This window comes from Seriola aureovittata, chromosome 7, assembly GCF_021018895.1.
Source record: "Seriola aureovittata isolate HTS-2021-v1 ecotype China chromosome 7, ASM2101889v1, whole genome shotgun sequence".
Classification (NCBI taxonomy): Eukaryota; Metazoa; Chordata; class Actinopteri; order Carangiformes; family Carangidae; genus Seriola; species Seriola aureovittata.
Genome location: NC_079370.1, coordinates 2923825 through 2938625, shown reverse-complemented (window position 1 = coordinate 2938625; position 14801 = coordinate 2923825). Strand labels below are relative to the sequence as shown.

At 40.6% G+C, this 14801-nt stretch overlaps 1 protein-coding gene across 1 annotated transcript in view; it reads right to left on the bottom strand.

Moving 5' to 3' along the window:
• Window positions 1-6102: 6102 nt before the first annotated feature.
• Window positions 6103-14801, bottom strand: part of dpy19l1l (dpy-19-like 1, like (H. sapiens)) — a 28712-nt gene continuing 20013 nt past the window's right edge. Inside the window, exons 16-22 of the mRNA XM_056380934.1 lie at window positions 13101-13180; window positions 12583-12607; window positions 10739-10858; window positions 10411-10585; window positions 8700-8799; window positions 7769-7894; window positions 6103-7640 (exon numbers count right to left, since the gene is read on the bottom strand). Of these exons, the coding sequence (XP_056236909.1) occupies window positions 7469-7640; window positions 7769-7894; window positions 8700-8799; window positions 10411-10585; window positions 10739-10858; window positions 12583-12607; window positions 13101-13180 (798 nt within the window). The 3' untranslated portion in view covers window positions 6103-7468. The remainder of the gene's footprint in view (window positions 7641-7768; window positions 7895-8699; window positions 8800-10410; window positions 10586-10738; window positions 10859-12582; window positions 12608-13100; window positions 13181-14801) is intronic.

Here is a 14801-nt window from a genome sequence, read left to right as displayed (position 1 = left end):
TCATCTATTACGAACTTCCTATCACTTAACTTCCCTCTGCTTATTGAGATACTTCTAGACTTACTAGGCTTGATTTTCATACTAGCCCACTTTAAGTTTTTATTAAGTCTCTCAAGTATTCTTTTCATACATGGCACCGTTGTAGTTATCAACGTCATGTCATCCATGTAGGCCCTAATTGGTGTAAGGCGCACTCCATCCTGCCGCCTCTCTCCACCTACAACCCACTTAGAAGCTCTAATGATTACCTCCATCGCCATTGTGAATGCCAATGGAGAAATCGTGCACCCTGCCATGATGCCTATTTCTAGCCTCTGCCATCCTGTTGTGAAGCCTGCTGTGCTTAAGCACAGCCTAATATCTTGGAAATACAATTTTACTAAATTAACCACTACTCCAGGTACTTTAAAATAATCAAATGCCTCCCAAATAAGGCTATGTGGCACTGAACCAAACGCGTTTGCTAAATCCAAAAATATGACATTCAAGTCTCTTTTCTCTGTCTTGGCTGCCTGAATCTGATGCCAAATCATGCTAGTGTGCTCTAAACATCCTGCGAACCCTGGTATTCCTGCCTTCTGTACTGCAGTATCAATTAAGCTATTCCTTTCTAAATAGCTAGTTAATCTCCGTGCGACTATGCTAAAGAAGATCTTCCCCTCTACATTTAGGAGAGAGATCATTCGAAACTGACTCAGGTCTGAGGATTCCTTCTCCTTTGGGATAAAAAAAAAAAACTTTAATGTGATTGAAACATAAATAAAGGTATCAGTTCTGATACCGTGTTGTTTTTGCAGGAGAGAACCTGGCACTCCAAGGGAAAGCCACACAGAAATCAGTGTTTGGATTTGGCTTGGCATACAATGCCATCGATGGGAATCGCGCCGCCAAGTGGGAAGACGCCTCCTGCGCTCACACAAATTACCACTACAACCCGTGGTGGCGACTGGACCTGCGCAAAACCCACAAGGTGTTTTCTGTTAAGATAGTCAACCGAGATCTCTTTGCAGAACGACTCAATGGAGCCGAGATCCGCATCGGAGATTCTCTTGACAACGACGGCAACATCAATGCCAGGTAGTTTACAGACTGTTAATTACAGTACTAACATAATTAAAAGTAAGTAGGTCAACATCTCCAATCTTGACAGTACAGATTGTATGATACAGCGCGACCGATACCGATACAGATATCTAACTTTCTCTCTGACTGATCATTTTATCAGTTTTTGTCTTTAATTTACTGCATGCATTTGGTGATTTTGTCAGATGTCGTCGCAGTTATAAAATCAGGATATGACCTTAGGTGGTCCAGACATATACTTCTGATGTGGGGTTGAAGAGTCTTCAAGGATAACTGTGTGCCTGCAGTGGGTCAGTCTGGCATGCAACATCCCCTGTTGCAGGAAGCTGTATAGATGGCCTGAACAGAGGAAACAGAGATTACACCAACATCTCCTCAAATGTGTAGTTATGGCAACAGCTGCAAACAGTGCAAGAATGATAACAGATGCTCTCAATTATGTGTAAACTGGGTTGTCAATAGCTTGTAAATGCTGCAAATAGCTCATTATATGTGCAATATTTAATACAATGTGTACAAAACATTTTTTGGTTGAAGAATAAAATAATATAACACTTATAGAATGTCAGCCCAGTCTTAATTGGTTTAGCTCTGCATTCTCCCTTCATGGCTTTTGGAAATTGGACCTTGAACAGTGGTTCACCTTCTTTTGTTTGGGCTTGTGGTCGGTCAGCATTTTCATTGTAGTACATGGCAGCCAGGTGACAGATGATGACAGAAACCTTAGCCTACACACTCTCACAAGTTCTAAGTAACCACAGCTTCATTTACCTGCACATTATTCCAAGACTGATAAATGACTGTTAGGTTTATTAAAAGTAGATGCACTTCAGATGGCTACAGACCTGTACTTCTGATGTGGGGTTGAAGAGTCTTCAAGGATAACTGTGTGCCTGCAGTGGGTCAGTCTGGCATGCAACATCCCTTGTTGCAGGAAGCTGTATAGATGGCCTGAACAGAGGAAACAGAGATTACACCAACATCTCCTCAAATGTGTAGTTATGGCAACAGCTGCAAACAGTGCGAGAATGATAACAGATGCTCTCAATTATGTGTAAACTGGGTTGTCAATAGCTTGTAAATGCTGCAAATAGCTCATTATATGTGCAATATTTAATACAATGTGTACAAAACATTTTTTGGTTGAAGAATAAAATAATATAACACTTATAGAATGTCAGCCCAGTCTTAATTGGTTTAGCTCTGCATTCTCCCTTCATGGCCTTTGGAAATTGGACCTTGAACAGTGGTTCACCTTCTTTTGTTTGGGCTTGTGGTCGGTCAGCATTTTCATTGTAGTACATGGCAGCCAGGTGACAGATGATGACAGAAACCTTAGCCTACACACTCTCACAAGTTCTAAGTAACCACAGCTTCATTTACCTGCACATTATTCCAAGACTGATAAATGACTGTTAGGTTTATTAAAAGTAGATGCACTTCAGATGGCTACAGACCTGTACTTCTGATGTGGGGTTGAAGAGTCTTCAAGGATAACTGTGTGCCTGCAGTGGGTCAGTCTGGCATGCAACATCCCCTGTTGCAGGAAGCTGTATAGATGGCCTGAACAGAGGAAACAGAGATTACACCAACATCTCCTCAAATGTGTAGTTATGGCAACAGCTGCAAACAGTGCAAGAATGATAACAGATGCTCTCAATTATGTGTAAACTGGGTTGTCAATAGCTTGTAAATGCTGCAAATAGCTCATTATATGTGCAATATTTAATACAATGTGTACAAAACATTTTTTGGTTGAAGAATAAAATAATATAACACTTATAGAATGTCAGCCCAGTCTTAATTGGTTTAGCTCTGCATTCTCCCTTCATGGCCTTTGGAAATTGGACCTTGAACAGTGGTTCACCTTCTTTTGTTTGGGCTTGTGGTCGGTCAGCATTTTCATTGTAGTACATGGCAGCCAGGTGACAGATGATGACAGAAACCTTAGCCTACACACTCTCACAAGTTCTAAGTAACCACAGCTTCATTTACCTGCACATTATTCCAAGACTGATAAATGACTGTTAGGTTTATTAAAAGTAGATGCACTTCAGATGGCTACAGACCTGTACTTCTGATGTGGGGCTGAAGAGTCTTCAAGGATAACTGTGTGCCTGCAGTGGGTCAGTCTGGCATGCAACATCCCCTGTTGCAGGAAGCTGTATAGATGGCCTGAACAGAGGAAACAGAGATTACACCAACATCTCCTCAAATGTGTAGTTATGGCAACAGCTGCAAACAGTGCAAGAATGATAACAGATGCTCTCAATTATGTGTAAACTGGGTTGTCAATAGCTTGTAAATGCTGCAAATAGCTCATTATATGTGCAATATTTAATACAATGTGTATCAACAATACAAATCATGCCAATCGATGGAGTCACAGCAGCTGTGTCGGCTGTCAACATGCTCCCGTTCCGACACGGGTACTAGTCAGTCACTCATTCACACTCCGCCTTCGTTTTGATCTCAACTACACACCTGTGAAGTGTTGTGCCTGCATCTTGCACGGTTTAGACGTTATCACAATTACAAGGCTTTTGCTTGACAAAACAAGATGTCTGTCACCGTGGTAACTGTGATGGCAATTCACGACACAACACACACGTCACAGCACTTCATAAACCAAACAACAAACTAATTAATTAGGAAAATGATCAGCAGATAGGCGCCACCTCAACCAACTGCAACAGTGAAACATAAGTACATAGGTAATAATAATCCAAGGATATAATATATAACAGTGTGACAGTCACACAGGACATTTTTCTGCATTGGACATTTTTACTTCTGACCAAGCACATTTTTCTGATTACAATTTCACATTATTATTTATGTATATATTGTATTTCCTTCAGTAAGATTTTCAGGTTTTAGTACTTTGACTTAAGTAAGGGATCGAAATATTTCCACTGCAGAAACCGTTAGGAACTAATGTGTTTGATCTGCTATTTTTACATCGATTAAAAGTTAAGATAAGAAGAAAAGCCTCATGTTATTAATGCTGGTAAGTGTTTATGTGGGACTGCTGCAGTCTCTCCCATCTCGCCTGTTTAACAGAAGAATCCAGGCAGCAGCAGCAGCAGCACAGAGACACAGACGGGACATTTATTTAGCTTAGTGTTAATTAGCTCATCTGGTAGTACAACAAGTCACCATCTCCAGTGCTTCCTGCACCGTGACGACAGGTTATCTCTGCAAGTTAAATGCATTTCGCTCCTCGGCCAATCCCGAGGTTATTAAAACGTACGCTTTCCACTGCTGTGAGACGAGTTTAGAGAATCTGTGATATCACACAGAATCAGTGACAGAGTGAAATGCAGACGAGGACACGCTGTAGATTCAGCTTCACTGCAGGAACACAGAGGATCCTCAGCTTAGACCCTCACTGCTTGTTTGTCATTGAAACATCTTGACTGTAACACGATTATTTTCATTATCGATCTGTGGATAAGCTTTTGATCAAATTAATCGTTTTTAAAGAGATACAGAAAAAAAATGTGAATCCCAACTTCGCAGAGTCCAAGGTGACACTTGAAAATGTCTTGTTGATCTCAGAAACACCTCGATGGGAATTTCTTTAAAATTAGTTATAATCAGTCATAATAAAAAAAAACTGTAGGATTCACTGGATCCATAACAAAAATTGTGACACACAACAGATATAAGGGGATAAACGTGAGTTGTGTGATTTGTTCAGCCGCTCAGAAGCTCTTTTTGGATGGTGAATGTGTGTTTCTTTTGTTTAAAAGTGACATTGCACTAATCTCATTTGTTCTTTCATCTCAATCTGATGCCCAATCAATGAAATCATCCATCGAGGTGTGTCGTACCAAAATGATTTCAACCTGTTACAAACCAACAAAAATACATTAACGCCAAGAAAAAACTTTTTTTCTTTTTTTTTGTTTAAACTCATCCTGGGATATCTGATCAGAAGTGACCGATGACTGTGAAGGACATGCTGCCATGTTGGAGTAACAGAAAACTGAGTCTGTGTGGTGGACGTTTAGATTCATGTTCCTGCAGGAGGATGAAGCGATGTTGGTTTCTTCAGTTCAACATGGCGGCTCCTCTCTGTTAAAGCAACATTTCGGACAATACACTTATTTGTTTTCTTGTCATTAAAGAAGCACCTGGACCAAGATACAGTCCAGCACACAACTCCACAACCTGTGGTTCCCCCTGCCTCCAGTCTCCATGCTGTGCTAAGAACTGAATGACTGCACTGGCTTCCTGTGTGTCAGAGGACAGATTTTAAAATCCTACTACTTGTCGATAAAGCGCTACATGTTCTTGAGGCCAAATACATCCCCGATCTACTCCTAGACTCCGCAGGTCATCTGGGAGGTTCACTCAGTGTTCCCAGAATCAGAACCAAGCTTTTAGTTGCTATGCTCTCCACCTGTGGAACAAACTTCCTGAACACCTGAGATCTGCTGAAACAGCTCATTTAAATCAGGGCTTAAAGGAGCTATTTGTAAGTTTAGCTATTGCTGCATGGCTAACGTTAGCATTAACAGCTGTTTACTTACCAGCTCTTCCCGAGAGCTTCAGTCATTGTTGCGTTTACAATACAAGAGGTTATAATACGTCCTCTGAGCAGCTACTTCTTCAGAGCAGAGTGGACGCTACATTTACTCGGTTTCGGAAAGTGACGAGACGGGCCAACCAGGCCGGGGCTAGCTGAGTAGCATGCTAACTTCAGTAGAAGAAAAAAAAGTGATAGAAATAGAAGCAAAACAAGAGGGTGGCTTTCCACCACTGGAGGCAGCTCTTGGCGATAAAAGGAATGAAGTTTGTTGCTGAAGTTAACAGCTGTTGATGCTAAGGTTAGCTATATAGCAATAACAAATCTTACAAACAGCTCCTTTAAAACATTAATATTTGCCAATACATCACATACGTAACATCTTTTTAAACTTGTGCCATGTTTGCATTTGATTGTTTTTAATGTCTTCTATCACAAATGGTGTCCTCAGTTTCTTACCAGATTTTATGCAATCTTGATTTGACTTCTTTAAATACTTTTATTCATTCAAATTGGTTTTTATTGTTTTTAAATGCTATTGCACTGTCATCTTAATACTATATGCCTCTGTAAAGCACTTTGAATTGCCTAAAAGCCCCGCCAGCTGTAACTTCACATTTACAGACATGAGTCGTAACAATCTTCTCATTCAACTCTCGGCAAGGAAGCGAATTAATCATATTTCTTAAAATAATAAACAATCATCATTGTGGCTCAAACCAAAACAAGGACAAACCAAACACCTGTTACCAATTACATTAAATTCACTGCTACAAATAGTTTGGATTGGCTGTAACAGAACTCACACACTGATGCTACAGAACCCCGAACACCCAGCTTTGATCACAAGACTTTCCTTTGGCAATAAACAATAATTCAAGAAAAACACAAAGAACCTTTTAAAGGCCGTACGTCGGTATTGTACAAAACAACAGTTTGCGTATTTACAAAGATGATGTAACAGGGCACAGTTAGGTTAAAACTACTGTTTTTTTTTTTTTTTTTTTTTACAATGTTTGGCCACAAAAAACAAAAAACAGTTTATAACTGAATTATTCTTGAGTGGAACGGAGCTGGACACTGATGCTGAATGATATGTATTAAAAAGATTTTAAAAGCTTCCAAACACAATAAACTGAATTTTTCTCTGTGATTCTCAAGACTCTTAAAACACTGTTGGCTTCAAAAGAAAATTTCCATAAAAATATTCACACAAATAAATTATAAAAAAAATCTGATATCTTTTTTTTTTTCACAGATCAACACTGTGCATGACGATAGAAGAAGTCAGCTTTTGTCAAGTTTGCAAAGGGTATTGCTTCACAGTATGTGGACATCATCGATTGGTCCTGCCAGACAAAATTTACTTCTTAAGCGAAAGTCACAGAAACGTTATTACATAAAGTGAAAAATGAATTCTGAACAGCTTCTCTTCAAATAAGGGCTGTTTGTAACAGAACTAATGTAACAAGCTAAACGAGGAGCTACAACACCTTTTGGCTTTCACTTGGGTACCGACTGGAGCATGATGGGAGACGTCGCCGGATGACGAAGACGCAGCGAGAAGGATGATTGGCAAAATCATCAGGGAATCATCAACAGGGAAATACTGAGAACCATGAGGTTACCAAGAGCGGAGAGACTCATGGCACATTGTTTTGGCATATCCAACCTGTTACCTGTCCACCACTCAATGAATCTAAGCACCGCGAAAAAAGGGGGAACCAGTTTGAGTTTTGGGAGGTAAAAAGCAGCAACGGCAGTGACTGACCAAAAAAAAAAAAAAAAAGAATATAAAAAAGAAGTGGTGGAAAGAAGACGTTTGGTGCTGGACCGGCCCATCCAGCGCTGTTATCTGAGGTCTTTGGTGACTTTGGGGACTTTGAGAACTTTGTAAATGTCATTAGAAAAGACTGTGGTGAAGTGGGGTCGTGAGTTCCTGGACATGTGGGTGCAGAGGGGGATTTTACCAACGTTCTGGGGATCCTCAACATCCCAGATCTCCGGCATGCTGCACCCAGGCCTGGGCGAGGAGAGACGGACGGAAAAAAGATGAATAAGAAAGAGAAGGAAAGGAGATTACACAAAATCTGAAATAAAGGCAACAATGTGAACTCTTCTGTGAGAGGGCACTGGCGGTGTTGGGAGTACCTGGTTCGCCTGGTGCACCAGGAATCCTCCAGGACGAAGAAGTCCACCCCCAGCTTCATCAGATTCCTCTTCACTGTTTCTCCAGACATGCGGCTGTACATGGAGTAGACGAGCTTGGTTCTCTCCCTGCAGTCAACACAATACAACACAACACAAATAGACAATTAACAATAAGCAAAAGAAGCCACTCTCTTCTCACTTTGCAACAGTTCCTGTGCCACACAAACCCAAAATAATATTTCCACCCCCACTCTAATTTTTTTTTTTTGTTCAATACTTTTATGATTAGCTTTTGTTCATAACAAAGTAAACAGAACAAACATTTAAACCTCCCTCCCACCCCCAAATAACACAACAGCCTCTGTAAAATTCAAAAATAAAACTTGATACTTAATATAAATAATTTCCACCCCCATGCTTTACAGACGGCAAAGAGGACGTTAGTAGGTACTGACTTAGTTCACACAATTACTGTTTAATTCAGTTCATGAAATAAAAAGTAGCAGTGATTTAACATTTGACATTTTTACTGTATAAAAAACTGTAATGTCAAGTTTTGATAATAATTGATGTTTTCTATGATGATGATGATGTGATGCACGTGTCAAATTTGTGATAACATAGTTAATATTTAAAGAATTTCTCCTCTCCACAGCTGTCAAGTGTAATAATGATTATGAGTTGAAACTGTACAATGGCAGTCGGAAAAAATATCCAGGGCACTCTGATTATAGATGTGAAACTAAAAAGAAATCTTCTTCTCCTGTAATTCGTTGGTTGGATTTGGTTGGCATTAAATGAAAAATATCCTGCTGTGTGCGGTTGTATTGTATATGTTGTATATTGACCAGGACACAGACTCCGACTGGAACCTGGATTATTTCTTTTTCTAGTTATGTCTCTGATCTGATCTGCTGTGAGCTCCGCTGACCTCAGACCAGTGTCCTCATAGTGGGGATGGTTGACGATGGGTCGACCTGTGGACAGCTTCACACTGGCCATGGTGGGCATCGCTCCCGCAAACACAGAATCTGTATCACAGAAAAACAAACAGAAAAAAGCCCAACACCTGGTCACGGTATAAAAGAATACAATAATGTCCTGATGTAGAGAATAACAGACTCTGGTCAAAAGAAATCTCTTAGTAAAATGTGGTTGAAAAGTTTTATGCAGTGCTTCAAAAACAGACGATATTTCAATAGGACACACAGTTCAGAGCTAAACATTCATTTAAATAATGACAGACCTTCAAATTACCAAGAATTACAAAATCAAACAATCTGCTTGCGCTCAGAAAGTGACGTTACAGAGTGATGTGTCTTTTGTCTGAATTCAGACGCCAGCTACAGAGAGCACATTAACACCAGACCAGGCAGCTGATACCTGTTATTTCAACCAGCTACAGCCTGACATCTGCATGTTTTCCTCTTATCTCTTAGATAAAAGGTTTGATGAGGGATTCATTAACACTGGAGTTTAACAATCTAGGTAATCAGGCATCAGACCCAAAACAGAACCGACCAGCTGAACCCATCCCTGTGTCTGAGCAGAGTCAGCTGTAATGTGCATTACTGCTCCTTACAATAAAATATAAAGTGGAACCAGGGGCTTTCTTGACACAGTGTGCCGTATCAACTCACTGTGAACTTATATAATAGGTTCATATAATCTGGAAGTGAGGTCACTAATCGTCAGACCGAGGTCCAGGTTGGGATCCAGACCCCATCCTTTCCGGACGTATACGCTTTAAATTATTGAGAATTATCATGTTTTCACAGAGTGTTTAACTCACACAGCTTTTTTATCCTTTACGGCTCTGGTCATGTGACTCTTACTCAACCAATCACTGCCACTCGAGTCAGTGAGCGAGATACAGACACGGTGAGAGACGAGGCAAGAGAAGGTGGAGAAAGTGGGATGTAAAACGGAAAGAAAGAGAGAAGGAGGAGCTCAAGCTGTTCAAGTGAATTAATTGAATACCCCTAATGTAGAATTTCTGCTGTAATCTAACATTGTTAATGTTTTAAGGAAACTCACTAAGAGTTAATTAAGTACGTTGTCTTGCAATCATCTCTTAGAAAAGTCAATAATTGCTGTAAATTGCTTTAATGTTGTTTCTTTCCCTAAAATCTTTATTTCCTGGTTCAGACTCTGGGTTTTAAACTCTTTTACCTCAGTTCAACTGCTCCACATAAGGAACGCTGCTCCCCCCGGGCGCCTCCTTTGATTTGTGATTGACAGTCATTAGTGTAATTAGTGCTGACAGGAGGTGACTTCTTGGCATCTGTGAGGTGTTGGATGTGATTTTTTCACCATGAAACTTCCACTGAGTTCGTTCCAAGTGATAAAGAACAGGAGATTTGTGTTCAGCGCAAATCTCAACTTGACCCAAAACAAACTGAGCTGTAAACTGTTTCAGGAGGCGGCACCGCAGCTGTTGGTGGAGTTTTGAGTCATTGTTTGATGTTTTCTGTAACTTTAAATGCTTTACACACTACATCACATGCATTTCTTTATGTGGATATGAAAGAAACATGATTCTCAATCAACTTTCCTGTAACTCTATCCAACTCATTATAGCGATCAGAACGATCAGGGTCATTATTTTCACTGTAACCATGGCATCAGGAGGCTTCACTTACCAGTACGGGTGTTGTCCTGGATCCAGTCCAGCAGCTCCTCCTGTGGCAGGTTGCTGAACTCTCCGATGATCGCCCATTGGGCCTGCAGGTTGGCCACTCCCTGAACAGCCATGACGGCCATGACAGCAAACACCACAATCTGGTGCTTAAACCTCTCCCCGATCCAGCCAAACAACTGACACGACAAGCAGAGAGAGCGTTACTGAATCACAGTGTGTGTTCAACAACCTTCTCTTTACAGCTCAAACATTAATGACGTTAATCAAACAAATATCTGAGTCTTTCATGGTGTTTTATTGGATCCCTTTCCTCGCGGTGAGGGGCAGACCTGTTTGGAGCAGATGAGCGAGGCCATGATGCACATGTGCGGGGTCAGGAAGAGCTTCAGACGCATGATGAGGATGGCGAGGACAGCAAACGCCACCAGCTGCAGACTGTGGTACACCAGCTGGAGGGTAACAGGTTCACAGACAGTCTGTCATCACAACTGACAACAAGGTGCAGAGAAAAATAACATGGAAAATAATAAAATAACAGCGCTTGTGAGGTCACCTTTTTCAACTACAATGATCTATCAGGATCAGCTGCAGCAGATGAAAAACACAAAACTCAGACCAAGATGTCTGATCCAGATGACCACAGCTGGAATCTTTAAAATCCTTCTATATATAATTTCACATCTCGGCAACTTTGATCTCTGAATACAAACTAGATTTAAGATTTAAGATGAACATGAGTATGAAAGTTGATTTTCATTCACTCTTGTGACTTTTAGTTGCTGCTGAAAAGATTAGTTGATTGACACAAAGTTAATTAACAATGACTGTGACAGTAAATGTGATGCTCAGATCTAATGTTAAAGGCGCCATGTTGAGTTTTATTTAGATTCAGATTTTTTTTCTGTTTCTGATCAAGCTGTGACAAGTTAAATGTATTTCCTTCCTCATAAAACATTTGCAAAACAGATCATTCACAGCGCTACCGTCCAAGGTGCTGGACTAACTTTTAGTATGTGGACAGGAGGAGTTGAGGATCCAACCTGTTGATTAGTGGACAACACACTGCACCTCCACACACACCACCATTCACATTCACACACAAACAAACCAAAGGAGAACCTACTTGCTCCATAGTGCTACTAGTGGTCCAAAACTACACAGTGCACCTTTAAAAATGTGCAGTTTTTCTCATTTTATATCCATATAGAATAAATATCTTTGGGTTTAGGATGGTTGGTCTGACAAAACTAAGCAATCTGAACACGTCACCATGAGCTTTCAAGGAGTTTCATAATTTTCCAACACTTTAATGATTTTTAGAAGTAGATTAATCAATAACAGGGCTGTACTTTTGTCTTTGAAATTCAAACTACAAGCTGAAGATGGGAAAAATTAAATATTCAGTCTTTATTTATGTCTTCAAATTCCTAAAATGCTCTCTCTGCCTGACCAACTGGCTGCCCTGAGGTCAGTAAACTGTGATGTAATGTGAGGAAATGCTTTGGATTCAACACCACAGACGGAATTAATTGTAATTGTTAATTATTAATTGTTAATTCTGCAGTGTATTTTAGGGTCATGCTACATCGGTTGCATTGGCAATTTTAAATCTTAAGAAAAATCTTTCTGAAGTTTCCCTGTCACCCTAAGAGCGACAGTTTGTCAGCAGGCTGTATATATCGACATTTACATGACGCTTTGATGTTAAGTGTGTTAAGTTTTTTTGGTTTTTTAAACGCAGCCTTTTCCTGTGAGGAGCGAGAACCCTCCTAGCGTTACTCATCGAGTCATATAGAGACATTAAAGCAATTATCTGGGAAACCGTGGAAGCTTCCAGACACTGGCGGCTGGTGGCTGAACATCTGAACGTTTCTTTTCCTGCCCTGGGAGGGGATATTAGAGAAAATGAGACGAAGCAGCAGAACAAAAGGCAGCACAGTGAGATTTCGTAGCAGAAGAGAAGCTGCCTTTCATTTCTTAGTAATGAGAAAAGGGATGAAAATCACTTAGGGACACAGTAACTGAGCAGATGTAAGTGTACTGCAGGAATCTAATAAAATAGGTTAAGAGTAATGGAACAACGGTGTAGAAATGTCTGAAAGTTCACACTGAACTGTTACCAAGACGATGCTTGTGCATATACTTAACAATGACATAGGGGGTTTGGTCTCACCTCTCCTTTTGCAGCTATCTCAGACCTGCAACACAGAGCAGACAGAAATATATAAACTACACTGTGAGAACATTTCAAAATGATTTCTCTTTCTATTTCCCCGATTTAAAGGTCCCATATTTTACACTTTCCAGTGTTTTACTGGAGCTGGAGCTCTATTAACAACAGGTCGGTGAGCCAATCAGAAGACAGGAGGATCGGAGTCTCTCCTCTGATTGGCTGACTGTTTTCTGAGTGATCCAATAAAAATATAGCAGATATCAGATAACACATAGAGACACCAAATCTTGCAAGGTTGGATGGTGAGTCAAGTTGGGCGGGGCTTGCTCAGTTTCTGAATACAGGCTGTGAACATTTCTCAGTGGACTGAGGCTTTGATACTTTTACAGTATTAATATAGAACCTAGAGCTGATCTATAATCAAACAGTACATGGACATCTCCCTTTAGACTATATGGGACCTTTAAAACTGTTGGTCAATACAGGGAAATCAGGGAGGAGGCCTCGGCGTCCCTCACCCTGCAGCTTCATCAGCATCGTCGCTCCTGCCAGACGCCTTCCCTCCGTCCCTCAGGAAGCGGACTACGTCCTGGATGGTCTGAAAAGGGACAAATTGTTGGAATAAAAAAAACGCCTCTTCCTAACAGCTTGCTCATGTATTCCCTGCCATGCTTTGTCACGTCGACTCATGTATTCTTAGCTTAGCGTGGGCAAGGCATAATGAGATTAGACGACATGAAGAGCAGTTGCTTTCATTTTTTTTTTTCCTTCTGATGTTCACCCCCCCAAAAATAAAAATTCACTCAGCTGGCAGTTTATTAGGTACACAAAGCTAAAAACTAATGCAGCCTACTCCAACAGCCCTGCAAGAGATCTTGAAGCTTTCAGTGATCAAAGGCATCGATTCAGCTGCGTGATCATTTTGGAGGAGGTAGACTGAGAGGTGTTTCTGTTATTTAGCTGACTCATAAATATAAATCTCCCCCTCAGCTTTCCAAAAGCTTAAATATACCCATGTAAACATTAACTACGCATCCCATTCAGAGCAAATAAGACAACAGCTATTTTCTGAAAATAAAAACCAGAATTTGAAAAAGGGGCTCTTGCTTGTTTCAAGGCAGCAGCTCTACTCAGGGGTAGAAATGTGTGTGCGGTAACCAGAGCAGATAAGACTCCCGGCTCTTCTTTCCTGCAGTGGCGAAGCAGTGTCTCCAGGCTCTAAAGTGATTTGAACTTCATGTTTGAGTGCCTGCTGTATTGTTCTGAGAGGCGAGACTGGAGACGTCACGCTGCGGACCTGACGCTGTTTGACAGTTGCAGCATCCGTGTGATTTCTGCCACCGCACTCTGCACAGACGAACCCCTCATTTCCCACAGATTTCATGATGTGCTGTTCATATTCAAACAGTTTGTGTTGCCGTCTCCTTTTCTCAAGTTTTCATGTCATTCTATTTACTACAAGATGTATTATTTGGTCTTTTTTAAAATGTATTTTCACTCTTTTTAACAGTTGATATAATAATAAAAATCACATCAATCAAAAATAAAGCAGGGAAGATGGAAATACATTATTTATCATAAACTTCCAGGTCAAATCTCAATATTGTGTCAAGGGAGCGAAACATAATTTGAAAGTATTGTTGGTGCATTATTAATTCAGTAATTTACATAGTTCCTGGACCCAAACCTGCAGCCTTGACTAGATGCATAATAAGCTCAACTGTGATTGTTTTTTGCAGCCTGCGGCTTTACTACAGTAAAACCATGCTGTTAATTGTTGATTACTAAATGCAAGGACATAATTTCCACTGGGAATCAGGGGATAAGTCACTGCCATGTCACTGCCAGTCTCCTGTAGTTTTACAGTCTGATTTCATGACTAAAATCTCTCTAAACGAGAGTCATGCAACTGTCCAGCTACTGAGAGAAGGGTTTCTAAAATCACACACACACACACACACACACACACACACACACACACACAGACACACACACACACACACACACACACACACACACACACACACACACACACACACACACACACACACACACACACAACCATTTTCACTGAGCAATTAAGCTTCACAAGCTTCAGCAAGGCATTTGAAAACTGTATTTTCGGCCTTGGTTTTGTCTGTCAGGTTACATGCAGACCGTCTTCGTGCTGGAGGTTGTTGGGGATAAATGCAGCTTGAAAGGATGACAGCAGCACTTCC